Genomic DNA, 27146 nt, shown 5'->3' on the forward strand with positions numbered 1-27146 from the left:
CTGTTTTCAAAATTTCATGGATGAATCACTGTATTGAGCTTACTGTTTACTAGTGGCTACGGTTTATTACAGCTTTTGAAGATGGTTTCAAATGGCTAAGTCTGTTCAGAAAACCAGACCTAAACTACATTCACAAGAAATGCAGAGAATGATTTAACAAGCAGTGTCACTGTCTCTTTTCTTCTATGTTTTGTTTAAAATGAAAACCACTTCTTGTCCAACAAATCATTTCGTGAAAAGAGTTGAACAAAAACAAAATCCTACAATTGAAATGAAATGAAATCTGAAGTAATGACGATGTTTGGTGTATATAGAGACTTCTTTTTATCTTCACTTGTTTCTGGAGATGACTCTATGGGTCAAGTCAATAAGTGCCCGCCTTGATCTCTTCACATCTTCATCATCTGTTTCAGGTAAAGACCCTATTGCTGCTGCTGCCCGATTCGCATGCTCTATAGCTAACTCTCTTGTCCTTTGTATTCCCTTGCTCTTCCCAAGATACTCTAAAGCCTGGATTTGTTTTTATGGGATACAACATAAGAGACTTTCGAAAATGTATTCAATATACTAAGATATTTGAATCTTCAACACTTACAATGTCAACATTTGTTGGATCTTTTTCAAGCTGATCAACAACTGTGCGTAGTTGGGGAAACTCCTCCATGGCAAAGAGGATTGGAGCTGTTATGATCCCATGGCGGATATCTGATAACGATCCCTTTCCCAGAGAAGCTGATGTGCCCGTGAAGTCAAGAACGTCGTCTATCAATTGGAATGCCAAGCCCTTCAAAGTAGAAACTAATCAAACATTGTGGAGAAAAGACTAGTTGCAATGGAAACAACAATTTTTTCAGAAGGTAATAGATAACGAACCAGATTCCTCCCGTATTCAAAAGCTAACATGGCAACTTCTGCTGATTGTCCAGCGAGTAACGCAATTGCTTTGCAGCTATTTGAGATTAGTGAGGCCGTCTTATAATATGTCTTCTGCATGTAGTAGTCCATACTGCAGCCATGAAAAAAGTTAAATCATATTTGCATAAACAATGAAAAACATTTACTAGAAGCCATAGAAGCCATAGAAGCCTTGAGTAGATTTGTTTTTGATGGTTGAATACTAAAATGACAGAAGTACGATTTTTACCTGTGACGCTGATCGGTTGTGCTAGTCATTTGCATGGTTTCACCAGTGACAAGATGTTCTACAACAGTTGCAAGTAATGATACGACCTACAAAAGAGAGAAACAATGATAAGGGATAGCTTGCAAGACGTAAACAATACTTAGGATTGATGTCACTGATTCTAAATTCTGTTTTGAAGGCAGATTCCAATGGCCTATTAACGATCGTATCTTGAGAAAACAGTAGCAAGTTCTTGAACAAGTTTGGAAATAGAAGGTTACATGCAAATGTCTTTAGTTTTCTCACCTCTGTGTTTTTTAGAGCAGCAAGAGCCACACAAGCCCGAGAGAGCAAAAAGTCTCCTGCTAATACTGATATCTACAACGTGAAGTCAATGGTTATTTCAATATCTATTTGCAGCACAATCGCCAAAAATACAAAATCAATGATCTTAGACGGTATAAGCTACAGTCAAATGATTACCTTGTTACCCATTACAAAGTTTAAGGAACCAACACCACGCCTTGTATCCGCATCATCCAAGACATCATCATGCAGTAGGCTTGCAACCTTCAAATGACCACCAAAGCATTAAATAATTGAAGAATACTGAATCTTGATTTTGATGGACGTGATGAGTTAATAGTATAGTTACTGACATGTATCATTTCGGTGATTTCAGCAATACCCCGCTGCCTTACACGTAATTCTGTTGATGGGACAATATCTGCTGTATCAGCAGCCAATGCTTCTGGTACGCGTACATTCAGAGCTGTCGCCATCAACAGCAAAATCTATAAACATAAAACCAGACCAATTATGATACCGAGAGGGAGAAAATGATGACAAGATACGGAAACAAAAAAAAAAACGAGAGTATGGTCATTACAGTTGGACGAAACTGTTTGCCTTCCACACCTCTTTTGAAGAAGTATTCAGCCGCAGAGGCAAGCTTCGGCACCTGAATAGCAGAAGCCAGTTACAGTAAAAAAAATTAGCTTCATTCACTTCTTTATGAGCAAAAGAATGGCAAATAAAAGGGCAAATACCTCGGCAACTACCATGGCTCTTAACTTATTACTAAGAAGTGACAGCTCATCAGCAACAAGCGAAAAGGGGTCAAGCTCCTCCTAGGGAAAGAACAATCTTACTCTCTCAGCAGTCAGAAAAGAAGAGGAACAGTTCGAAGCAAGAACTCAAAGTTAAAAAAACAATGGCCAGTTCAATAAGACGAGCACCAAAGAATAACACAAGTAAAGCAATGCCAGTATATGTGAAAGTTCAACAACAGAGGATCAATTAAAGTATAAGCTCATCATCATGATTCAATGGTGTAAACAAGGGAGCAAAGATTAAACCTCAACAACGGAGCTGCTCTGATGATAGAGCTGATGTCTAAAGCTCCCAAAACCCGGAGAAGTCAATGCATAAGAAGTACCTCTGCAAACGTAACCCTACTAAAACATGACAAAGAGAATTAACACATTGGTTAGGTCAACAAATTCTATATAACACATGAAATTTAAGATAAACTTAAACATTTTTCTTATCCTAACATCGCATGTAAGAAACTTTCTCAGTGCTGACGTTATTAGAAAGTAGAAAGAGAATGGCTTTTGGATTAATCACTACTATATACACTCCAACAGCAAAACTATAATAAGTATCACAAACACAAAGGGAAAAAAAAACTCAAATCTAAATTACCACAATAAAAACACAACCTTTTTTTTGTTTGGAACACAAACAAAAAAAAAAACACAACCTTTATCCAATCTCTTTTGGTAAGAACGATTATAAATAATAAATCGGGGAACCGCAGAAGGGTGAAACAACCTTGTGTGTAGTAGAGTCGGAGCAAGAGGAGTGACTCCGATCGGGTATGATTGCGAGGCGGGGAGAGGAGAGAAGAGATCGAGAGCAGCCATAGAAGGTGCGGAACTTGCGAGAAACACCCCTCGTGATTAACATCTTTTCTTCTTATTTACGGATCCGACGAGAAGCCGAAGACTTTTGTTCGATGGTATAATAGAGAAATCAAAATGTCTTCCGATGTAAGCAGTCGAACGACTTCGTTTTGGCTTATTATCAAAAATGTTTAATGACCAAGACGACGAGTCGACGAACCTCAGCCATGGAAATGCATTAATTAATAAGTTTCCACACAGACCGCTTCTCAGGGCTTAGTAGGGTTTAATCATATTTTCAGAAATTACTAAATCACACTAAACAATTAGAAGAAAAAAACTCTTTAGCAAACCCCTAACATGAGGCCCACTCGAACCCAATATCTGCTTTTTCAAAACCAAGACTTTAAGCTAATTTTTTGTCACCACAATTTCTTTCAACTGGTCATTGGTAGTTTGGTACCATATAGCAAGGGGTGGGCACTTCGGTTATTTTCTCGATTTTATTCGGTTTGGTTAGTTCGGTTTTAGTATTTTTCCAACTGAAGTAAACCATAGTTAGTTTAGTTCGGTTTGTATTCGGTTCGGTTTATATTCGCTTCGGTTTGTATTCAGTTCAGTTTATTTTTTGGATCAATTTACTTTTCAGTTATATAAATATATCGTAACAAGTTTTAGAACTTGATATTATAATCTCACTTGAAGTTATTTACAATTGACACTGCAAGAAAGATCTAGACGCTAGAAAAAAATGCAGGAGACAAAGAGGAAAGAGACGCTGGAAAAGAACTTTTGTTTTCAATAAAATTTGCTTTAGATTTTAGGTTTAGATATATAAAAATATATGAATACAGACTTTTCTATTTTTTTTAAATCAAATATTTTGATTATTACATATTAGGTTTGAAGAATATATGTTAATGAAAGGAAAATACGTGGTCAAGTATTATAATTTTAGTATATTTATTACTAATATTTTTTAATTTAAATAATTACAAAACACATCGATTTTCGGTTTGGTTTAAAACCGAACCGAACCGAACCGAACCATTCGGGTTGGGGAAATCTTCAACCGAATGATTTGAAATAGACTTTGGTTCGGTTTGAATCGGTTTCGGTTCGGTTGGTTCGGTTTGACTCGGTTCGGGTTTTTTTCCACCCCTAGGCATATACAATCAATTTCACATACACATGGAACAATGTTAAAATTACTATTAATAAACACTGTAACATTTTCCCCCCATTTACAACAATAACATTACACATTTACCACTGAAGAAGAGTTCTTTGTTTGCAGAAGCAATTGCTCAAACTCTTCATCAGTGCTCTTAAGCATTAACGGTAATGGCAATTCTAAGCCTCTCTCCATCGACTCCAGGTGCCTCGGTTTTATCCTTTTCTCTAAACTGAACGCAAAGTACTGCGGAAACTCCTTTAGATTCTCCAGTTTACCTTTTATCTCGCACATGAAGTAATCAAACTTTGGTTTAAAGTTGTTCTCTATGCTGAAGGTGAACAGAGCCGGACATCTCAGGATCATTCCAATGGCTTCTGATCTCGTAAACCCTATACTCTCCAAGAATCTGACAAAAATTACAATGTAAAGTCTAATTTAATAACCAGTAACATTTTATTATACAATAACCAGTAACATTAACCACTTGTGCTAGGGAACATACAATAACCAGTAACATTAAAGAAAATAAAGAATGAAATATTTAATAACCAGTAACATTATATTATTAATTTTTTTGAAAGAATAATCTTTTTAACCAATTGTGATAGTGAAGATACAATAACCAGTAACATTGAAGAAAGAAAATAAAGAATGAAATATTTATGTGTTCAAAAAAAAAAAAGAATGAAATATTTACCTAAGCTTTGGGATGAGAGTGTGTTCAACACTAGACACCAACAAGACAGGATCTTGGTAAGCAAGAGCATCAATATCCTTGAAACCAAGTCTCTGCAAGTAGAACAGAGCAGGCTTGAGCTGGTCTTCCACGCTGCTGATCAGTAGCCTCGGACATTTCTTGACCACTCTTCTGAACGCATTATCAGGGACATGGAGATCACTCGACAGGAACATGAATACAGGGTTGAGTTCTGTTCTGATGTCTGAAGTGAGGATCTTGGGACACATCCCCAAGATTCTTGGCAGGTCGTTTGGGTAGATTCCTTTTGACTGGAGGAAGTTGAGGACGGACTCGACGGAGTCAAGGGAGGCTGAGCGGAGGAAAGGGTTGAGAGAGAGGGCTTTGCCGGAGTCGATTCCCATGAGCTCGAGGCATAGGATCTTCTCTTTCATCTGGAGGGTTACAGCTTGATCGGCTACGGTGAAGAGAGGGTGGGTGTGGAGAGTGGTTTTGATGGTGGTTGGTTTTGTGGATAGAGGTTGTTGTGGACATGATGGTTTCTTTGGGGAGATGTAGAGAGAGGAGCTAAGTGCTGCAGACATGGTGGAAGTGAGTAGTGAGAGAGAGAGAGAGATGATGTGGCCTTAAGAAGAAAGAAAGAAGAAGGTGATGTGTGTTACTACCACGTGGCATTATCTTTTGTTGTGATTGGGTGGTTTTAGATTGCAAAAGTGTTTTATTTTCTCTGTGGATGGATAATTTAAAAAGACATCCAAACACGTGGCAGTTCTCTTGTACAATGATTGGCTAATTTGAGATTACATTATTCGTATCCGAAGCTTCTGACCAACGTCGTCGCGGACAGAACTTATCTCTGATCTTCTCTTGGTATCTTACAGTGGATTGCTTTGTGGTTGGATTCACATACTTCACTGCAAGGACAGCAATTTATATGATCATGTCAGGGTAACTAGAGAGGCCAGGTAACTTCAGGTTCAGTTGATAAAGTATATTCAATGATGGATTAAAACAGAGTAATTATCCCAACAATAAACAAGATGATGAACAACAAAATATTGGTTGAATAAAAAAAAACAACAAAAAAAATATTGAAGAGGGGACGAAAACTAGCATTACATATCAGATTCATCAAACTGATTCAACAAAGAAGATTGTCATATATACGTTTGATGCATTTTTCAATTAATGAAAAAATTGTCAAGAAAAGTCTTGAATTACTATTTTCTTTCTAGAGAAAGAATGTCATAAGAAAACAGTTTTGGCAAAGAAGAAAATATTTACATATTTTATAAACGTTTTTCTATCGACCTATCACAGATTTAAATTCCAAATTTGGCGTTGACTAAACACTTCTAGTCCTATATATACTGATATTTGATGATATAATCACTATATATCTATGTATATAAGTTAAACTAGTCGGCAACAATCACTCTTTTTAAAAACCATAAACGATTATCTCCTCCATGATCTCATTAATTACCAACTCTTGTGACAAACGCATGAAAAGGAAAACGAAAACAATAAACAAGATGCTACGACCAAGAAATGTTGACTAAATTTGCTACGACAAATTAAATTACATTAAACTAAACTAGACATAGTTTTGTCGTTTGATATCTCTGTTAAACCGTTGGATGAAATCTTCAACTCGTCTGTTCAACTCCTCGTTCGACATTTTCGCAAATTCTTCCGATTCCTCTCTTACATTCTCCCACTTCTCCTCCGTCTCCTCATGAGCCTTCTTACACTTGTGATCAACCATCCATTTCGAGCTATCGTCGGACTTGCTTCGATCATAACGTTTACGTCTATGTTTGATCTCTCGATGACTAGTACGTTCTGAACGTGCTTTATCCGATTTGCTTCTCCCGTACGGTTTAGGACTCACTAGGTTTCTTGCACCACAAGTTTCTCCTTTACTAATGGTCATATGAATGTTTTGCTCAGTCTTCGGCGCGTCGCTTAGGACTTGTACGGTTTTCTCAGGAACTTCCTCTTCCTTATGAAACAGATACCGTGTTGTATCTTTCTCCCTGAGTGCTTCTTCTTGCTTCTCACGTTTCATGGTTACTTCCGCCAAACCCACCTCATAGCCTGAGTTTTCAGGTCTAGCGTTTTCTCTCGCGTCTATTCTCATCGCGGCCGTGTATTCTCCGTAAAAGTCGCGGTTCTCTTTCTCAGCGAAGACACCGTAGTCTGCGGCTATGATAAGGATAAGAGCGTTTGAGATGAAGAACAAGATCTTTGGGTCGTTGAAGATCGAAGAAGGAGACATTTCAAGGACGTAGAAGATCAAAATGTATGCTGAGATCGATAAGAAGACAGGGAGCAACGAAGAGTATATGTTGTATTGTTTCTTGGTCTTCGAAGGCTCGAAGTTAGGGTTTTCAACAGTGTACGAGGGCATTTCCGTCATTTTGAGTGAGAGTTCGGGTTGAGTTGGGCATTGGAGTTTGAGGGTGCAGAGTGTATTGTGTTTGATGTTCGAAGTGCATGGTCGGAACTCTTTATATATACTGTGAATTGTGATCATAAAATCTGAATTATTGAGCTCATGAAGTTCCTATTCTACCCTTGACAACCACTAAATCTTTCTTGCGAATCCTGCCACGATTCGCGATTTGTCGTGCCATGGTGATATAACTCTGAGTTACGTGGAAATAAAGCCCAATCATCTCCTGCATGTCTTATTCAATGGTTAATCCTTTGTTTTACCTGAAAGTGTACAAGCTACATTACATTTTAATATATGTGTGTTAAGATAGGAACAAAAATTTAAAATCTTGTCGAGATAGGGTGATGATATAAGCAAATCGGAAAAAACATTTAGGTCAAGTCCAATGTCTACACGTCAATGACGCCATGCATGTGAGAAAATGTTCCATGTTTTGACAGCACAACAAAGTAAAATAAAACAACGTATATACAATAGCTTCGCCTCCACGTATCTGGTAATAGTGAATTTATTTTGTTGCTTCACCTAACGATTCAAATTTACAGAGAGTCAGAGATACAATGCCATTTCAAGATTGAATCGAAACGATTTATCTGAGTTAATCCATTTCTTAATCTCTTATTTTGGCTATAAAGAAAGTATTAGTATACAACAACTTTTTTATTTTAATCGTTCAACACCTCTATTAGTGTTATACAATGTTTTTTTCTTTCAGTTCAAAAGAAAAACACCTCTATGAGTTAAGGCATAGTCATTTTCCAATCATGAATTACTGCGTTATCGAGAAAACGCAATAGTATTTTTTTCTAGTCAAAAAAGTTGTTAATGCGTTATCTAGAAATCATCTTTTTGTGAACAAATAAATTCACCACTTTTATTCAGACATTGTATAAACATTTTCTTCAGAAAGTCACTATATGTAATAGTAATTTAAGAATAATTGAAACAAAAAATAATGGTAAATTTACAAATAGATAAACAGTATACATGTGTATCGACAGTAGATCTTGCTGGTTTAAGCTATTACGTGGCAATAGCGAAGTTCATGTGATTCCACACGTTGGCGGCTGATCCTAAGCTTTCATCGTACAAGTTTTAGATCTTCTAACTTAATTATCTTAACTTGTGGCGTCTAATCTTACACGCTTATTATCATTTCTCAGTTTAATTATTCAACAATCATGCTGTTTTTTTTATTCGTTCGGCTATTTCCGACTTACTGGCAAAAGCTCATCTAATGTTGGCATACTGGCATATATATTCCACAAAATATATATGGAAGGATATAAAAGATTTAAAGAAATGAGGACCTATTTAAAGTTGCGCTATTATAATCTGTAGCTATTAACTTAAAGGATATTGGAGGAAAAATTGAATTGGGTATGAGTTACACCAACATTGAACTTCTCCTTAGCCACAAAACTCTATCACAACCAACCAGTGTATATTGAACATTTTGTGTATATTATGACCCCAATAGATCAAGTTTTTTGATTCGTATTGTTTTAACAAACAAAGACCTCTGAGTTTTTTCGTAGAGTGATTTGCAACTTCTTCGTTTCTTCTTTCTCACCAGCTGCTTCTTTTTCAATTTTTTTTTTTTGCTTTAATTCTTTTTCAATTTGTTTCATCTTGCTTTCCATATATATCTTGATCAGTACTAGATCTCTTTACTGATCTTAATCCGCTTTTCACAAAGCTTCCAAAATACAGCTTGAAACCTCACCTTTTATCATTTTACAAATTTCCTAATTTTTTCAATATATACCACCTACCGTACGTAAAGTTTATATGATATAATATTATTGTGAAAGAACCTACTTTAGACTAGTGGCAGGTCCGTCCGGTCCTATTTATTTAGACACCTAAAACACGAAAAATATTTTTGCTTTTAAACCATCAACACTCAAAAAACAATTGTTGTTCTAATACCATTTTATCTAAATTTATAGAGAGTTCTAATATTCATTTACATAAAGGAATCTATAGATTGTGGCAAATACCATTTTATCTAAATTTTTATCTAATTAATTGTGTAAATGAATATTAGAACTCTCTATAGATTCCTTTATGTAAAGCTCCAAAAGTATTCAAAAACTCCGGCTCACCTTTGATAAATTGGCTTTTGCACCGGCAGTTATGTACCCTCCAAGAATTATAACTTTTAATTTGAGACATCATTTGAAGAGTTGAACTTTGTCCCATCTTCATGAGATCGAATAGCGATTGAAATATCTGATATTGTGATGAAGAAATATCAGTATCAGTCCTATATCGCAAAGGATATAGTTCCTTATGCCTCAAAAATCTTATGGACTCCGAAGCCAGTTTGAGCTGATGGAAATTTCTAACCGCTGAGCATTATAGGACATAATTATCTCTATAGTACACATTTAAGTTCTTGGCCAAACTAACTCTTCAACAATTCAAGTATTTGTAATCCGTCAAGAACACGGAAAATCAATCCGTATAAACCAAAAAAAACACTGTGCTAGCGGTAATGTCTTAACATGAAAAATATAAAACTGAAATAAAAATAAACAAAAATTATCAAGAATGGTGGTAAGGACAAGAAGCCTGGATCCGAACATTCCGTTTCTGAAGAAAACTACGAAGAGATCTCTTCATGGAGGCTTTTCGGGTCAAAATGTTAGGGACTGTTGAAGGATCCGAGCCGTCTGAACTTTCCAATGATAATGATTTTTCTTTCATGTCTCCACTTGCTAGTGATAATATAGCTTTTGCCTGCATTAAGTTAAAAACCATTGTTAGAGCAACTCTAATGAGGAGTTCTCAAAATGTTACAAACAATAAATATACTTTTAATAAAATACAATAAATTTATATGCATACACTTGAAAACTTTAACTTGAAAACTCCTTAATGGGGCTGCTCCTAACAAAATTTTACAATTTAGATACTATGGATATTAAATGCATGTTTACAGTACCTGGAGATGGGTAAGATCTGAAGAAACAAATACGTGACCGTTGTAGAAAATAACCATTTTCTGAGGTTCTTGCTTTGGTTGTAGATTCTCAGAGCTGCGTGGATCACAAGGAGGAAGAAGGCGAAGTTCCAAGTCGCAATTACTTTGCATCTCCATCTTTTAATTGTGAGTAAAGCTGTAATTAAAGGCTTCTGAAGTTATTGATGATGATGTGATTGAGCTAGTCGATTTGATTTATATAAATATGAGTGTGTGCGTGTATCGCGTGTTGTGTTACGTATGTGTCGTGGTCGAAGAGAGAGAAGGATCATGAACATACGAGAGAAAAGCTGGCAACGGAACGGCGAAATTTGGACAGAACACAACTTTACATCTCGTTTTTCCTGCACGTGTAAAATGTTACTTGTGTTATTATTTTATTTGTATTTTCATTTGTTTTTGTAACGACAATCTTCTCTTTTTCTTTGAACTAAAAGCTAATGGAAATTCTTTTTTTTTTTTTGGTAATACTCATGGAAGTCTTCTTATTTGCTAAGATCCGATTATTTAAAATTTGTAAAACTAAAATTTGGGACATTTGCTAAAACCAACTCAAATATTCAAGTCAATTGTAAAAGTGTACCCCACTTTCAGTCAAATGCAAAACCAACCTAAAGGAGTAGTGTAAGTACTATTTCACCCTTATGACCAAACAAAAAACATAAATGTATTTTACGTTTCTATCCTTTGGAAGTCTACACGTAATAAAAGAAGTCTACATATATATAGACTTCCTACGAAGTCTATTTAATAGACTTGTTTTGTAGTCTCCACTCTAATTTGGTCTACTAATTTAATTTTGAAAATGTATAAAAATAATTATTGTGATATTTTTAACTAATCATCAATATAATGGATAATATGAAGTAAACAAATTAAAATTTCATATAATCGAACAATTTTGAAGAATATATACTAATTTGGTTATCATGTGCTAGACTATGTTCATAGTTTAGAAACAAAAGGTTCTAACATGTTATGTCTTTTAGTAGTTGATTTCATAGGGTTAGATTTTAGATTTTTTTTTTTTTGTTTTATTAACTTAAATCTGCATATTAATGTTTAGTAGTTTATATTTTGTATAAATGAGACTTTTTGATTATCAAGCAAAACATTTAGGGTTTGATATTTGTGGTTTAGGGTTTCGTAGACCTACAATAAAGTCTATTTATCTGAAGACGTCTTTTTCAGTCTATATTTTTCAATTTGTTTTACAAAAAATCATTATATTTAAACTAAGTTAAGTTCCTTAAGAATAAAAAAGTGAAATCATATACTATAACTATTAAAAAATAAAGAAATAAATTTAATAAATCATATATTAAAATTATTAAAATAATAAAGAATAAACAACAATAATTAAATTATTATAGTAGACTTCCAAAAAGGTCTACTATGTTATAGTAAGATCTACTCCAAAATTTTAATTTTAGTAGACTTCAAACGAAGTCTACAGTATCGTAAATTTTAACCTAGTTACATTTTTGTCTCCCTATATAAACAAAATTTATTCAATCTCTCTCTAAAGTGGCTGCACAAGTTCTTAAAACTCTCTCCCTTCTCTCTAAAACTTTCTCTCTTCTCTCTAAAATTCTCTCAATTGTTTCTAAATCTCTCTCATTATCTTCTTTCTCTCTAAAATTTTCTCAAGTCTTTCTCACAATATTATCTTGTCATTTTAGATATTATGATTCATGGTTTTCATCTTCTCCTTTAAAAAATGTAAGTTTTAGATCTATAGATTTTAAATGTGTATTTTTATGTTTATTTCTCACAATATTATCTTTTTTTGGTAGGTATTATCACTCATGGATTTCATCATCTCCTCTAAAAATGTAAGTTTTAGATTAATAGATTTTAAATATGTATTTACATGTTTATATTCAAATAAATTTATAGATCAAGCTCTCTACATTAATTTGCTACTAGTTTACCTTATAAATTCTATTATGTAAAGTATTTTCAGATTTAAAATTATTTTCACATTTCAAAATATATAGATTTTTTCAGATCTGAAAATTATCAGACAGTGTAGACTTCTAAAGAAGTTTACTAAAGCTTGCAGACTTCATATGAAGTTTACTAAACCACAAAGTTTAAGCAGACTTCATTGGAAGTCTACAAAAATATGACTTTAATTTTTTTTCTATGTTTTTTAATAATTTTATTTATTTTGCAGGTATTTTCTTCCATAGTTGTTCTCTTCTCCTCCTAGAAATGTAAGGTTTACATCTATAGATTTAAAATATGTGTTCTAGTATTTATATTCAAATAAAGTTACATATTAAAATTCATATTAATATGTCTTTAATTTATAACTATTTTGTCTATTAAATCATATTTTTAAAAGTTTTTTAGATTTAAACTTATTTCATATTTTTAATGTATTATTTTTCAGATCTATTTTTTTTATAGAGTAGACTTCATTTGAAATCTACTTAAAACTTACGGCTGGTAGACTTCAAATGAAGTCTACTAGCCTTGAATTTTAAGCAAATTTCATTAGAAGTTTACTCAAATATGATTTTAATTTTTATCTTATTTTTTAAAATTTTATTTTATTTTGCAGGTATTCTCTTCCAATATTTTCAAATCATCTTCCCAAAAATGTAAGCTTTCCATATATTCATTATAAGATATTTTGTGTTTATAATGAACTAAATTTATAGATTCATACATTATCTTTTTGCTTTGTTACAAGGATGACAAAAAACCATTTTTGAAATATTTTCCAGAACAAAGTATTTTCAAATTTTCTAAATGCACACTTTTAGATATGAAAATTTTCCATTAGTGTAGACTTCAACTAAAGTCTACTAAACAATAACTTTACGTAGACTTAATAAAAAGTCTACTAAAATATGATTTCATTTTTTATCTTATGTTTTTCTCATAACTCTATCTTATTTGGCAGGTACTTTTTCCAAGACTTTATTTGAAGCATCAAGATTATGAAAAATCAAACATACTCAAGAATACTTTTTAATATATTGCTCTGTAATAACTTTCATAATAAAATATTAATTTTTAAATAATTTTTTAATGCATAATCTATAAACATTGTATTCATTTTTAGTTGTTTTCACTTGTATGATATTATTAATTTTTTGTTAGATATCAATTTTTTCACAAGATCTAACCAACCAAACAAGTAAAACCACCATAAGCTAAAATAATAACTAACACACATGTGAGAAGAAGAAAATCTATACAAAATTTTCCCAAAAATTTCAAGAATAACACTAATCAAAACAATTTGCAATAAGTATCAAGTGTATAATTATAACACATTAAATTGTGAAATTCATCCAAGACCATTAAAATTTTACTAACATACACTGTAAAATAATTAAATCATGAAAAAATATGATGAATAATACACAAATACACTTTTAATAGAATTTACGACGTAGACTTCAACTGCAGTCTACATTTGTAGATTTACAAAAACGTCTACACTTATTATTTAACATATAGTCAATCCAAATTTTTTTAGTGTATTGGCGCAGGCTTGATACACAAAGGCGTACAAAGTGTGTCTTAGATAACTCGATCAAGTTCCGTACTTGTCGATTATTCGTGACAGGCATAAGAGGAGTATATTCCTATTCGGAGTCATTTGTTTTAAATGATGTTTGGTAAGGAATAGGTTAGCACCATCTTCTCAATTTTGTTGTCCAGATCATAATCTTCTTGTGTCATTTCAAGAAGTTTACCATGTGTACAGCCATCATGCACAAGGAACATTCTTCAACCTTTCCGATTCTTCATCCTTTTCGAATATTTTGTCACCCAAAATGTCTTTGGCCCATACTTCACACTCGCTCTAAGTTTCCAACCACATCCTTGAACACGACACTTAGCCACATACAGAGTTTTTGTTGTCTTATATGCTGAAAATGTAAAATTATATTCCACAGTCACCGACTTCAGCTTTGAAACAAGCTCAGCCTTACTAGCAAAACTATAAACGAAGACTTAGAAATACGTCTACAATTATTAGCTAACAACATTGTCAAATCAAATGAATTATACCTTCATAATTATAAAAAAAAAATTATTTTCAAAATCACTCAAACCCATTAGGATTAACTAACACACACTGTCAAACAAAAAAACTAGAAAAAATTTAATGAATAATACACAAATTCACATTTTTATAGATTTTTCTATGAAGACTTAATATTTAGTCTCTGAAGATGTTGACGTTCTTTTCAGTTTACAGACGTAGACTGTCAAATAGGTCTACTCTTTGGGTTGGTTTTTGCAATTGACCATTTTACGGGTTGCTTTCTATAGTTGAATAAAAGTTGTAATTTTGTACATGTAGACTTTCATTTCAGTCTACAATTTAAAAAGGTTACTTTTTGCAATTGACCAGAATTCATCCAAGATTTGACTTTCAGAACTAGACTTCATATGCAGTCTACATGTTTGAATTTTTTTGAAAGAGGTTAGTTTTGCAATTGACCAAGTTTGACTTCAAATCAGTAGATTAAAATGAACGTCTACGGGTGTGTAGACTTCTTGTGAAGTCTACTCTCAAATCCGACGGGTTGGTTTTGCATTTGACCAAAATAAAAAAGTAGACTTTATACGCAGTCTACATTTTTTTTTAAGATAAGAAGACTGCATATGAAGTCTACAATTTAATAAATTTTTGATTGCTTTTTAAACTTTTTGGTCAAACACAAAACTAACCTATTCCACGAAGTCAAAGTTTTGGTCAAATGCAAAACTGACCTTTTATAGACTTCGTTGGCAGTCTACATTTTGTAGACTTCCGTTGAAGTCTATTTTGAAAAGTCAAAAGTTCGGTCAAATGAAAAACTAACCTCTTTTAGGTAGACGTCTTAGTAAGTCTACCGAAAGTTTTATTTTTGTTGTCAAAGGTAAAGACGGAGACTACTGGGGAAGTCTGCGTTAGAAAAAAAATTTGTCTGGTCAATTGCAAAACTAACCCGTGCGTTGACAAATAGACTGCATCGTAAGTCTCCACGGAGGCGTAGACATACAAAACAGTCTACCGTCGCGACACAGATCTGAAAAAGAACGAAAACCATGTAAATAGTTACATTTTTCATGTGTAAAGCTCGTTTCCAACCTTTTCAACCGTCCAAACTCCAAATATGAGCAAAAAGAAGCATCTTTAACGATTCACTAATGAAGAAACTCGAAAATATGAAGTTTGTGATTATGAAAATGATAGTTATGAGAGTTTTTTAGATGGAAATGTAGAGGAGATGAGAGGAAATGAAGTTTTTTGGGTTATAATGAGAAAAAAAGTGGTTGAAAATTGAATTCTAGAGCTTTAGAGCTCAAAAATGGTGGTTCATGGTGGTTGGAAAAATTGATGATGATGGCATTTTTGTAAATAAGAAGAAATTGTTAGGGTGTATTTGATTTTTTGTTAATTTCGAAATTAATAAAAAAATAAATAAAAATGGCAATTTTGTGAATAATTCAAAAACATAAGGATAGTATGGAAATTTTATTGATGAATAGTATGGACAAAAAAAAAGGGGTTGATTTTGGGTTTGAATTGAAAATATGGGTTGGTTTTGAAAAACACCCCTAAAATTTCCACTTTTGTGTAAGTCAAATATTTTTTTTTGTTTCATAACATGTCCTAAAACCCTAGTGGGGTTGTTGGGAGAAGAATATAACAGTACAGAATTGGATTCTTGCCTTGAACAAGGGTTCGTTCTAACACTTTTATAGTCATTTGCATTTCACTTTTTTTGTTAGTTATTAACCGGTTGTATGTTACACATGTTATGAATTATGATGAGTCTAAACACCTTTTTCAGATAACAAGACCTCATCAGGAAATTCAGGATGGAGTAGATTTTCATCAAAACTTTTAGAATAGGATTTTAGTCATGTGAAACAAATATGCAATGTGCATGTGTATTCCATTAAAGATCAATAATCTTCACATGTATTCATGTGAATCTTGCATGTTCATCATTTCTCCACAAGTGTAATTCACTAAATCATTCCTCCAAACCATGGTCCATAGATTTTGTTAGATAATTTCATATCTGTATAGTTTGGTATAAAAAAAAAAGCTATATACAATTTCATGAACAGATTTTCCTTGTATTGATTTGTGACCGTGGATGACCGACCATGCATACACAAATGTGTTAGAGATATATGTAAACTTTTAGCAAAGAGCATTTACAACTTTAAAATATTTTTCTAATAATAATTGATCGGCTAATAAGGAACATGAAGTTTGTATAAATGTTCGGTTAATCAAGGTCTAAGATGCATAAAGATATGCTAACAGTATACAATAACTAATTTGCACGTGATTAATTTTGCATGTTTGGTCACTGTCCATTAAGATATATGTCATCATTTAACTAAATAATTGACATCACGTGATTATTGTTGATTAAATTATTTAAGCACGTCATTTCGCCCTACACCGACAAAAAGTCTAACAACGTTGGAAACGCCAATTCTCGTATGTTTGGTTTTCAAAACAAAATCAAAATAAAATAAAAAAAAATTACCAAAAAAAAAGAAAGCAAAATCAAAATAACTATCGCAGAGTGAAAATAAGCGAACGTGGTGGTTGAGTTAAATTTTGTAAAATATTAAATATTATTCTAATTTTTGTTTCTGACAGACATTACAATAAACGACCAGCACTGAAAAAATAAAAAACAACAGCAGAACACCAAAACAAACCATGTTGTACCTAAGAGCATACAACATTAGCGACCAAACGGTTTGATAACGAAACAGCCTCAGACCATACTACTTTGGATCTAGCTGAGAAAATTTGTCAGTTGCGACGAGATATCGAGAGAAAGGCGTCCTCAAATGCTGAATCCATAACTTTTATATTCTAAAGTTGATCACCAATGCTATTTCTATAACCTTTATATTCTTACTCAAGTTGGTTATGCGTTTGTAAATTACTCACGCATCATATAATCATATCTAAATTGCATAAAATACAATGTGCTATCATGTATCTCTCCATTAACCATTAATTTATGATTTCAGCATACTGTTGCATTTACTCTAGATCTTTCATTTTCAGAAGGTTTCAACAGTGATCCATCGAGATTCTTTGCATCTAGACTAACCATCATTGGGATGAATCACTTTTTCTAAATAAGACCATATAGAATATCAGAAACAATAGAAAATCTAGATGATGAAAAACAATAAAGAATATTATAATGCATGGATAAAAGATTTGTGAATGCTGTTAGCAAGATTCAAGTTCTACATATTGAAAGTTTTAAGATTCACAAACTGCATAAAGAACATATTATTTATCTTAACCAGTCGCAGCTTTAGATTTTTGAAACATAATCAATGTGAATATTATATTTTTTTGGAGATCAATAAATGTGAATATTCATAGCTACAAGATTCGTGGGGGCTGAAAATCGAGCTACAATTTTGATTGAAATGAATTTGAAGTTCTTAATAACCGAAAGATGAAGCAGTTGACTATTTTTTCTTAAGATTTTGCAATCTCGATAGAAAATAACTTTCCCAAATCCAAGCTTGGTCACTTGATAAACATCTCTCACGGTTATAGCGTCCATTGATAAAGTTTAAGAGAAGTGAATCCTTTTAAAAATGGCTAGCATTCTTTGTTATAAAGGAACCAACCAATCGCAGCTCGTTGCTTATATACCAGATATTCACTGCAATGGTTGTTGTTTTTGAAACCAAATTAAATAATAAATTAAGCTAAACCAAAGAATTGAGCTAAAACAAAAACATTGAGCTAAATCACAAACTGGTACAGAGACCCACATGTTTAACCGAGTGTCCTTTTTTACGTTTTATTTGTCTCGGATGAAAAGTGGTCTTGAAATTAGACTGATTTTTTGTCGTTTTATACATTCTTTTATTTGATTAATTCGAATAGTTTTAATATTTTCTTATTGTTTGAGTAGATTTTCCTGCAAATATCCAAAAAACCTATAAAATATTGTTTTAATCAAAAAACACATAAAAATAAAATAATCAAAATAATTTTCACTTATAAGTAAAAGACAATTATACCTTTATTCTATAGATATGTAATTTTAGATAAATATTTAAAGAAATATTTAAATAAATAAATAAATCTATTTTTGGGATAATTTTATTCAATATTCAAATCTATTTTTAGTTTTTTTAAAAAAAAAAATTTTTTTTGGAAATTTTGTTTCGAAATCTAAAAGTTCCTTTTTGAAAGTATTTTTAAATGATTATTTCAAATTTTGAATTATAAACTCACACCTAAATCAAATTTTAGACTTAAGATTAGTTGTCTTAGGAATATAAGTATTCTTTATTTTTTTAATGAGTTTATTTTGATCATTTTGATTTTTGCGGATCATTTTTTGATAAAAGGTTATTTTATTAATAGGATATTTCTCAAGATTTATATATTTTGATATTTTATGTAGTTTATTTAGATTTTAGGTGATTTTTGAAATATGGATACAACATTCCAAAGATCAAAAATATTGAAGAGTATTCCAAATGATATTTTATCTCTTTAATAAAAAACCCTAAATCAACCTCCCGTTTCAGATCACCAACCAGTCCCGTCCAATCCACTCATCATCTCGCCTCGCCTCGCCGTTTCTCCTTGATTCCGTAAGCTTCCTCTTCCATTTATAAATCTCAAATAATGCGATGACTTGGATTCGATTCCAAGCTAGGATGGGATCTTCAATCCCTAAATTAAAAATTCGTTCCACTTGCGCCTTAACTCCATCTGTTTACTATAAATTCTCCCACAGCTCGCGTACAATGAGAGACGTCAAAGTCAAAGCTAATCCCAAGTCAACGCATCAAGAAGACTCCCCGAGCGTCAAATCAACACCCGAGATCGAGAAAAAGTACGTCCACCGAGTCTACGACGCCATCGCTCCGCACTTCAGCTCCACGAGGTACGCCAAGTGGCCTAGAGTCGCCGCCTTCCTCGAATCCTTACCTTCCGGATCCGTGATCCTCGACGCCGGCTGCGGGAACGGCAAGTACCTGGGGCTGAACCCGAACTGTTTCTTTATAGGCTGCGACATAAGCAGCCCTCTCATCAGAATCTGTTCGGAGAAAGGACAAGAGGTTGTAGTCGCGGACGCTGTTAATCTCCCTTACAGAGAAGGGTTTGGCGACGCGGCGATCTCGATCGCGGTTTTGCATCATTTGAGTACGGAGGAGAGAAGGACGAGCGCTGTTAACGAGCTGGTTCGCGTTGTTAAGCCTGGCGGGTTTGTGCTGATAACGGTTTGGGCTGCGGAGCAGGAGGATGAGTCTTTGCTTACTAAGTGGACGCCGTTGTCTCCCAAGTATGTTGAGGAATGGGTGGGACCGGGTAGTCCGATGGATAGCCCTCGTGTGAGGAACAATCCGTGCTTCGGTCTTGAGAGTATTCCGGAGAGTGACGTGAGTGTAAAGGAGGAAAAGGATAAGGACTCTGTGGAGATGAGTCATCAGCAAGAGTACTTTGTTCCGTGGCATTTGCCGTACCACCGTGCGGAAGTTAGTGGTGCATCTGCTTCTGCGCTTGCGAGTGGGCTTGCGAAAAAAGACGATAAGAAAGGAGCTGTTGTGTACAATAGATACTACCATGTGTTCAGTGAAGGGGAGCTTGAAAGGTTGGCGTCTGGTGTAGGGAATGCAATGGTAGTTGATAGGTTTTACGATAAGTCTAATTGGTGTATTGTTCTTCAGAAAGAAGCTTTAAACCAAGGCTGAGACCAGACTCTTTGGCTTCACACTCAGTTTTACTTTTTTTTTTTTTTTTTCCATATTTCTGAAAGTGGAACTCTCCCTTGTAGCCACCATTGGAGGTTTTTCCATATGTAATCCAAGTTTTTTTTTAATGGTTGTAGTTGAGATTCTGTGTCAGCTCATTTGTTGTGCAATTGTTGGCTTTAAGGCTTCGTATTATGTGTAATGTTGAGTCTACACTGATAAACAAAATGTCATTTGTAATTGGATAACAAAAAGAAAGAAAGAAAGAGTAATGCATTTGTGCTTCCTCAGTTTCAGTTGATATTTTGCTTCTGAATGCTTTGTGTGTGTTTTGATCAAATCAGGAATTTCAAAATCGAATTGATCGTTGAAATGATTGACGTGCACAAGAACTTAAGATTGAAAAGGCTTAATGGGCTACCTATGGGCCTTGAATATATTTATTCTCTCTCTCTTATTCCAACCTCCAAAATTCAAATTCGCTCGTCTCTTTCTTTCTCTCTCTCTGGGTCTCGACTCTCTAGCAATGGCGCTTTCCGCAGCTTTCAAGGAGAGACTAGATCAAATGGAGTTTACCAGAAACCAGCGACTTCATCTTCTCCAGGTACCGAACAATCCATCGATCAGTTACGATCCATATCATCATCGATCAGTTACGATCAATTGCATCATCGAGTTTTCAATGTTCGCTACTGATTTCAACAACCTTCCGAGTGTGAGAAAGTAATAGAATCGCTTCATCTCCGTTTCAACGGAGATCTCTGGTTGATGATTATCTATAGCTTTAATTTTGATCGAAATCAAAACAGATCATACTGTGTATGTTGATTAGGCGGAGAAAGAGCTACAAGTGGAGAAATCACAGATACTAGCAACCAAGCACGCAAACATACAATCAATAGAACGCAAATGTTTGATGCTCGACCAGAAGATCGCGGCACAAAACCTCAAGATCACGCTTCTCAGATCTACCATCCAAGATCTCGATTCCAAATACCACTGCTCTGTTCAGCAACTGAGGTTGATATTTACTCTATGTTCTTTTGGTTTTTAGATCAGTTACGATGATATCAATCAGTGTGTTGAGCGCTGAGATTTACAGGACGCTAAAGAGCGAGGTTGAAGAGTTAAAGGAGTTAGACCAAGAGAGGGAAAAGTATTACGAGCTGAAATGCTCAGAGATGAACGAGTTCATGCAAAATGTGGAGCGGTTCAGATCAGAGAAACGGTTACAAGTCAAGAACCTGAGAGACCATGTCAAGGAGGTATGAGCATATTTAAATGTGAATCAAAAACCAGTGTCCAGTTTTGGATTTTAAATTATATTTTGAACATGTTTTTCTCAGCTTAGCTCAACGTTCGAGGAAATTCACAACAAGAACAATTATCTAAGGAACACAAATTAAAGGTATGGTTCCTCTAATCATCATCATCATGAAGAGAGGTGAAAAAGCATATAAACACGTTTGCAGGTAAACCATATGGATTATATATTATATGATGATTCAAGGTTTTGTAATTTGATATGAAAAAAAATAAGCTTAACTAGCCCATGAGAGTCCACTTAAAACCTTGCCCAAGAATATGGATATAGTACATAGTGCATCAAACAATAACATCTAGAGTTTTTTTAACGTAAAAATCACCACCAACCAAAACATCATCACACCACTCAACGTTACCCCAAATCTCCTTTCCTTGACGACGTCTTTCTAGCGAAATCTCCGCACACCGGATAACTTCTGTTCTACCTGTTGTTTTCGTAAAAATCATAGCCAGTTTCCCACCGTAGCTCCCAGTGTACGACCAGTCTGAAAATCTCGCATCAGCCAACAATTCTTCCAAACCATTCACCACTACCCAACTACTCCCTTTTGGGTCATAAGCTCTCAGCACCCCCCAACCAGAATCGTAGTAATACAATACGTCATCAACGACACGCGCTTTCCTCCACTTGAACATATTCAGCATCTTGTCAGTTTCCCATTTACTCTCTTTTGGATCGTAAACAAAGTTGTAAGAAGGATCACTCATGTACATCTTACCGGCCATAACCACACACTCATTCTCCCACAGGTAACCACTCATTGTCTCTGGCGTTGTCTTCTTAGGCTCCCACATTTCTGTTTCTGTATTGAATACCATCATGACCATCTTCGTTGGGTTGCTACAGTATCCAGTTAGATATATATTCCCGTCAATGATGTCAGCAACTGAAACAGACATGGTTACATTCATGCTAGGCAGGGGGTGCACCGTTTGGTATCTACAGTCAATGCTTATCGCATTCTGTGGAATTGACTTAAACCTACCAAACACATATATCCTGGACCCCACCGCGACAAAGCCTCCCTTGCGAGGCAGTTTAGGAAGCGAAGGGATAAGGACCAAGCTGTGATTGCCGTTGGCTTTCTGGCGGAGAGCATACAACTGGTAATTACCGTTTTCTCTGTTACAGAGGACAACATAGAGAGAGTGTTCCGTGCATCCTAACAATGATCGTCTTGCGTATAGCTCATGGGAGGTAACAAGTGATCGGAAGTGCTTGGAAACAAGGGAGAGTTTTGGATAGTAGCAGCTCCCTACACGCGCTAAGATGTCAACGATGATTTCTTCGGGAAGTGATGGAATCAGAGACTGCGGTTCTGAAGATTGCTCCTTCTTTGACCTAGTTTTAGACGACATCCTCAAGCTATCCTCCAATATGAGTGAGAAACGCACAACAACCCTAACTTTATGCGAGAGAATAAAGCCCAAAACACTAATTTAGTAATTTAGTTTACATAGTTTTCATCAAATACACAATATAACATGTCGTCTATAACATGTTTCCTATTTTAAATGGAACAATAGTTTACATAGCTTATCAAATACACAAGATAACACTAATTGTGTTCTTTTCCTTTAATGAAATTTTCTCAAACATAACAAACACACAAAAATAGATTACAAATCCGACAAACTACAAACTATAAGTCCAAAAGCATATAAACACGTTTGCAGGTAACCATATATATGGATTCTATTCTATGTTAAGATGGTTCACCTTACATGTTTGTAATTTGATATGAAAATAAAACAATATTAACAAGCCATGAGAATCATGGTTCTTGGTTTTTGGGATAGTTATGATGATATCAACACATTGAATACTCAAGAGCAAGGTTGAAGAGCTAAAGGAGTTAGACCACGAGAGGGAAACATATTACTCTCTCTGGATTTAAATGTATGATGTTTAAGGTTTTACGCACATATTAAAAAATAATAAAATTATTTTAATTGTTATTTTTGGTTATATAATAAAGTTTCACCACTCATAAATTTTATTTTTTAATTTATGTTTAAATTTTAAAAATAAATATATTAATTATATCTAAAAACATCATACATTTGTATACAAAATAAAAAGATAGAACGTTCGTATCCGGAGGGAGTACAACGGTCCAACCTTATTAGAGGCCCTACTCAGATTAAAAATTTTGGACCTTTTTTTTTAGGTAAAAAACCTGAAAAAGAAAAATTTGGGTCTATTTTCTTAAACTAAAAAACCTCAAAATATTTTGGACCCTAGACGGGTTACTTTGCCTATGCCATGGGCCGGGCCTAAGTACAATCTAAGTATATATGAATATCTTTAAATGTGAATCATAAAAGAGTTTTAAATATTACTATCAACGTAGGTTTTTCGGCTTGTTAGATATGCAGAAAGTGAATGTCAAGCCTGGTTTGATGCGAATGAAGTGCCACAACCAGTGATACAGGAAAACAACACTGATGAACTCCAAATCTTAAGCTTGGATAATATTTGCTTGTTAGATGGATCTTGGACGTCTGCTGCTCACTTTAGTAGATGTGGATGGGTTTGGATGGACAGTAGGGGAACATACAGCTTATAGGGACCAGAAATATCATTCGACGCGAATCAGCCTTCCATTCGGAACTAGAAGCACTGCGATGGGCGATGAAGAATATGCTTCAACACTCGACATGCCAACTTTGGGACAGACGGTAAGGACCTGATCGCAATGATAAAGGAACCTCATGTTTGGCCAAACTTTGCGACGGAATTGGAGATGATAGAAACGCTTCAAATATGCTTCCCAGACTTCAGCATCACTCATGTACCAAGAGCACGCAATCAAATTTCAGATTTTTTAGCTAAAACTGCGAGATCCTTCCATAGGAAATTACTTTTTATTGGTTGTTCTATTTCGGTCTGGTTATCCAGACCACCTCTAGTTTGAGTAATTGAATGGCCTTTCGAAGTAAAAAAAAAAAAACGTAGGTTTTTCAGCTTAGCTCAAAGTTCGAGGAAATTCATAACAAGAACAATTATCTGAGGAACACACAAATCAAGGTATGATTCCTCTAATCATCATCATGAAGAGAGGTGCAAAAGCATATGAACACGTTTGCAGGTAAACCATATGGATTATATGCTATGATGATTTCAAGGTTTGTAATTTGATATGAAAAAATAAATAAGCTTAGCAAGCCATGAGAGTCACTAAAACCTTGCCCAAGAATGGAGAATTCATGCATCAAAGAATAACATCTAGAGTTTCGTAACGAAAAGATCATCACTACGAAAATAAACATCATCACACCAATCAATCTTACCCCAATCTCACTTCTTCCCTGGTGGTGCCTCCTTTCCAGTGAAATCTGCGCACACCTGATACCTTTTATCCTACGATCTTTAGAGAAAAACAAAACCAGCTTCCCACGGCAACTCCCAGTGTAATACGATTCTGAAAATCTCCCTTCAGCCACCAATCTTTCCAAACCTTTCACCACTACCCAACTAATCTTTCTTGGGTCATAAGCTCTCAACACCTTCCCACCACGAATATCGCAGTAACACAATACGTCATCAACCACACACCCACCCTCCCACTTAAACAACATATTCAGCCTCTTGTCTGTCTCCCATTTACTCTCCTTTGGATCGTAAACAAAGCTGTTACGAGCATCCCTCGTGTACATCTTAATTACCAGCCATCACCGCACAACCAGAGGGCCGACCTATCATAGTCTCTGTCGCAGTATCCCATATTTGTGTTTCGGTATTGAACACAGCCATGACCATCTTCGCTGATGTATCCCATGAGATTTTAGTATATGCAGTACATATATTTTCCCGTCAATGACGCCAGCAACTGAAACATCCATGGTTGCATTCATACAATGCACGAGGTTCAATTTTATTTATTATATTTATAATTTTTTATGTATAAAATATAGATTTATAAAAAAAATTGGGCTCGCCGTTTGGATTTGACTAAAACATTATGAAGTTTAATTATATCTTCAACCTCTGGGTTTTTCAGCTTTGCTCAACGTTTGAGGAAATACATAAGAAGAACAATTATCTGAGGAACACAAAACTAAGGTATGATTCCTCTAATCATCATGAAGAGAGACGCAAAATCAAGTAAACACGTTTTCAGGTAATCATATGGATTATATGTTATGATGATTCACCTCACATTACTTGTAAGACAAGATTAGTACTTAGTAATTTGATATGACAAAACACAAGCTTAACTAGCCCATGAGAGTCCACTAAAACCTTTCTCAAGAATATGGATCGTACTTAGTGCATCAAACAATAACATCTAGAGATTTGTTAACGTAAAAATCACCACCAACCAAAACATCATCACACCACTCAACTTTACCCCAAATCTTCTTTCCTTGACGACGTCTTTCTAGCGAAATCTCCGCACACCGAATAACTTTTGTTTTACCTGTTATTTTCGAATAAAACATAGCCAGTTTCCCACCGTAACTCCCAGTGTAAGACCAGGCTGAAAATCTCGCATCAGCCAACAATTCTGCCAAACCATTCACCACTACCCAACTACTCTCTTTTGGGTCATAAGCTCTCAGCACCTTCCAACCACTATCGTAGTAATACAATACGTCATCAACGACACACGCATCCTTCCACTCGAACTTATTCAGCATCTTGTCCATTTCCCATTTAATTTCCTTTGACTCGTAAACAAAAACAAAGCTGTTAACAGGATCCCTCATGTACATCTTGCCAGCCATAACCACACAATCACAAGCCCACATGTAACCATTCATTGTCTCTGGTATTGTCTTAGGCTCCCACATTTGTGTTTCTGTATTGAACACCGCCATGTTACAGCGGTATCCAGTTACGTATATTTTCCCGTCAATGATGTCAGCAACTGAAACAGACATGGTTACATTCATACTAGGCAGGAGGTGCACCGTTTGGGATATACAGTCAATGCTTATTGCATTCGTTTGAATTTTCTTATGTCGGTAAGAGTTCAACCCACCAAACACATATATCCTTGACCCCACCGCGACAAAGCCTCCCTTGCGAGGCATTTTGGGAAGCGAAGGGATAAGGACCAAGCTGTGATTACCGTTGGCTTTCCGATAGAGAACATAACAATAGTGATTATCGTTTTCTTTGTTACAGAGGACAACATAGAGAGAGTGTTCCGTGCATCCTAACAGTGATCGCCTCTCGTATAGCTCATGGGAGGTAACAAGTGATCGGAAGTGCTTGGAAACAAGGGAGAGTTTTGGATAGCGGCATCTCCCTACACGCGCTAAGATGTCAACGATGATCTCTTCGGGAAGTGATGGAATCAGAGACGGCTGTTCTGAAGATTGCTCCTTCTTTAACCTAGTTTTAGACGACATCCTCAAACTATCCTCCATTAAGAGAGAGAAACGCACAACAACCCTATCTTTAGGCGAGAGGAGAAAGCCCAAAACATTAAAATTTAGCTTACATAGCTTTAATCAAATACACACATGTTTCCTATTTTAAATAGAACAACTAGATCTCTATCCGCGCAACTGCGCATGTTTTTGTTTTCATTTATTTTTATATAAACATTTTTTTTCAATTCTAAGTTGATATATATTATAATATATGTGTTTATCGATTTTTAAAACATAATAGATTTACGGTATATATTTTCATTGAATAGATTGTTTCAAACTTTCACATGTATATGTATCTTCCTGTATATATTTTTGGATTATTATTTCATTATTAAAATCGTAACTATAT

At 34.7% G+C, this 27146-nt stretch overlaps 8 protein-coding genes across 9 annotated transcripts; 2 read left to right on the plus strand and 6 right to left on the minus strand.

Moving 5' to 3' along the window:
• Positions 1-149: 149 nt before the first annotated feature.
• LOC106447487 (solanesyl diphosphate synthase 3, chloroplastic/mitochondrial) lies at positions 150-3286 on the minus strand. 2 transcript variants are annotated; one of them, XM_013889416.3, is made up of 11 exons: positions 2960-3286; positions 2482-2577; positions 2173-2253; positions 2013-2084; positions 1783-1917; positions 1607-1693; positions 1430-1501; positions 1145-1230; positions 874-1006; positions 596-784; positions 150-510 (listed from the first exon to the last, which is right to left on the minus strand). In XM_013889416.3, exons 1-11 carry the CDS (start codon positions 3092-3094, stop codon positions 331-333), a joined length of 1266 nt encoding a protein of 421 aa, XP_013744870.1. In that variant the 5' UTR covers positions 3095-3286; the 3' UTR covers positions 150-330. The 2 variants fall into 2 exon arrangements, with proteins under 2 accessions (XP_013744870.1, XP_013744871.1); XM_013889417.3 differs by having other exon boundaries at positions 2482-2580; positions 2960-3284.
• A 923-nt stretch (positions 3287-4209) lies between these two features.
• Positions 4210-5488, minus strand: LOC106447488 (uncharacterized). The gene is given in 2 exon segments (NM_001315985.1): positions 4210-4613; positions 4905-5488. Coding segments are annotated over 2 exon segments (909 nt in total). The 3' UTR covers positions 4210-4288.
• A 765-nt stretch (positions 5489-6253) lies between these two features.
• Positions 6254-7930, minus strand: LOC106448929. Its single transcript, XM_013890745.3, has one exon. It carries the CDS (start codon positions 7441-7443, stop codon positions 6502-6504), a length of 942 nt encoding a protein of 313 aa, XP_013746199.2. The 5' UTR covers positions 7444-7930; the 3' UTR covers positions 6254-6501.
• A 1773-nt stretch (positions 7931-9703) lies between these two features.
• On the minus strand, positions 9704-10576 carry LOC106450280 (protein TIFY 5B-like). The gene is made up of 2 exons (XM_013891929.3): positions 10316-10576; positions 9704-10110 (listed from the first exon to the last, which is right to left on the minus strand). The coding sequence occupies exons 1-2, from the start codon at positions 10469-10471 to the stop codon at positions 9916-9918; spliced, it is 351 nt and encodes a 116-aa protein (XP_013747383.1). The 5' UTR covers positions 10472-10576; the 3' UTR covers positions 9704-9915.
• An 8202-nt stretch (positions 10577-18778) lies between these two features.
• On the plus strand, positions 18779-20384 carry LOC106447489 (tRNA (carboxymethyluridine(34)-5-O)-methyltransferase). Its single transcript, XM_048774485.1, has 2 exons — positions 18779-18979; positions 19126-20384. The coding sequence occupies exon 2, from the start codon at positions 19136-19138 to the stop codon at positions 20081-20083; it is 948 nt and encodes a 315-aa protein (XP_048630442.1). The 5' UTR covers positions 18779-18979; positions 19126-19135; the 3' UTR covers positions 20084-20384.
• Positions 20385-20495: 111 nt separating this feature from the next.
• LOC106450282 lies at positions 20496-21636 on the plus strand. The gene is made up of 4 exons (XM_013891930.3): positions 20496-20687; positions 20916-21103; positions 21186-21348; positions 21430-21636. Exons 1-4 carry the CDS (start codon positions 20496-20498, stop codon positions 21487-21489), a joined length of 603 nt encoding a protein of 200 aa, XP_013747384.2. The 3' UTR covers positions 21490-21636.
• Positions 21637-21688: 52 nt separating this feature from the next.
• LOC125603596 (F-box/kelch-repeat protein At4g38940-like) lies at positions 21689-22768 on the minus strand. Its single transcript, XM_048774478.1, has one exon. It carries the CDS (start codon positions 22766-22768, stop codon positions 21689-21691), a length of 1080 nt encoding a protein of 359 aa, XP_048630435.1.
• A 2919-nt stretch (positions 22769-25687) lies between these two features.
• LOC106450283 (F-box/kelch-repeat protein At4g38940-like) lies at positions 25688-26770 on the minus strand. The gene has a single exon (XM_013891931.3). The coding sequence runs from the start codon at positions 26768-26770 to the stop codon at positions 25688-25690; it is 1083 nt and encodes a 360-aa protein (XP_013747385.2).
• Between the last annotated feature and the right edge of the window lie 376 nt (positions 26771-27146).

The sequence above is a fragment of the Brassica napus genome, unplaced genomic scaffold (genome assembly GCF_020379485.1).
Source record: "Brassica napus cultivar Da-Ae unplaced genomic scaffold, Da-Ae ScsIHWf_35;HRSCAF=64, whole genome shotgun sequence".
Classification (NCBI taxonomy): Eukaryota; Viridiplantae; Streptophyta; class Magnoliopsida; order Brassicales; family Brassicaceae; genus Brassica; species Brassica napus.

Excerpts from the sequence above, each read along its gene's own strand:
- LOC106450283 (XM_013891931.3), bottom strand. The coding sequence starts at position 26,770 with ATGTCGTCTAAAACTAGGTTAAAGAAGGAGCAATCTTCAGAACAGCCG.
- LOC125603596 (XM_048774478.1), bottom strand. The coding sequence starts at position 22,768 with ATGTCGTCTAAAACTAGGTCAAAGAAGGAGCAATCTTCAGAACCGCAG.
- LOC106448929 (XM_013890745.3), bottom strand. The coding sequence starts at position 7,443 with ATGATCACAATTCACAGTATATATAAAGAGTTCCGACCATGCACTTCG.
- LOC106450282 (XM_013891930.3), top strand. The coding sequence starts at position 20,496 with ATGGGCTACCTATGGGCCTTGAATATATTTATTCTCTCTCTCTTATTC. Across the intron at positions 20,688-20,915 it reads AGCGACTTCATCTTCTCCAG|GCGGAGAAAGAGCTACAAGT; the intron begins GTACCGAACAAT and ends TATGTTGATTAG. Across the intron at positions 21,104-21,185 it reads TGCTCTGTTCAGCAACTGAG|GACGCTAAAGAGCGAGGTTG; the intron begins GTTGATATTTAC and ends TGAGATTTACAG.
- LOC106447487 (XM_013889416.3), bottom strand. The coding sequence starts at position 3,094 with ATGTTAATCACGAGGGGTGTTTCTCGCAAGTTCCGCACCTTCTATGGC. Across the intron at positions 2,085-2,172 it reads GAGCCATGGTAGTTGCCGAG|GTGCCGAAGCTTGCCTCTGC; the intron begins GTATTTGCCCTT and ends TCTGCTATTCAG. Across the intron at positions 1,231-1,429 it reads CTGCTCTAAAAAACACAGAG|GTCGTATCATTACTTGCAAC; the intron begins GTGAGAAAACTA and ends TCTCTTTTGTAG.
- LOC106450280 (XM_013891929.3), bottom strand. The coding sequence starts at position 10,471 with ATGGAGATGCAAAGTAATTGCGACTTGGAACTTCGCCTTCTTCCTCCT. Across the intron at positions 10,111-10,315 it reads CAGATCTTACCCATCTCCAG|GCAAAAGCTATATTATCACT; the intron begins GTACTGTAAACA and ends AACTTAATGCAG.
- LOC106447489 (XM_048774485.1), top strand. The coding sequence starts at position 19,136 with ATGAGAGACGTCAAAGTCAAAGCTAATCCCAAGTCAACGCATCAAGAA.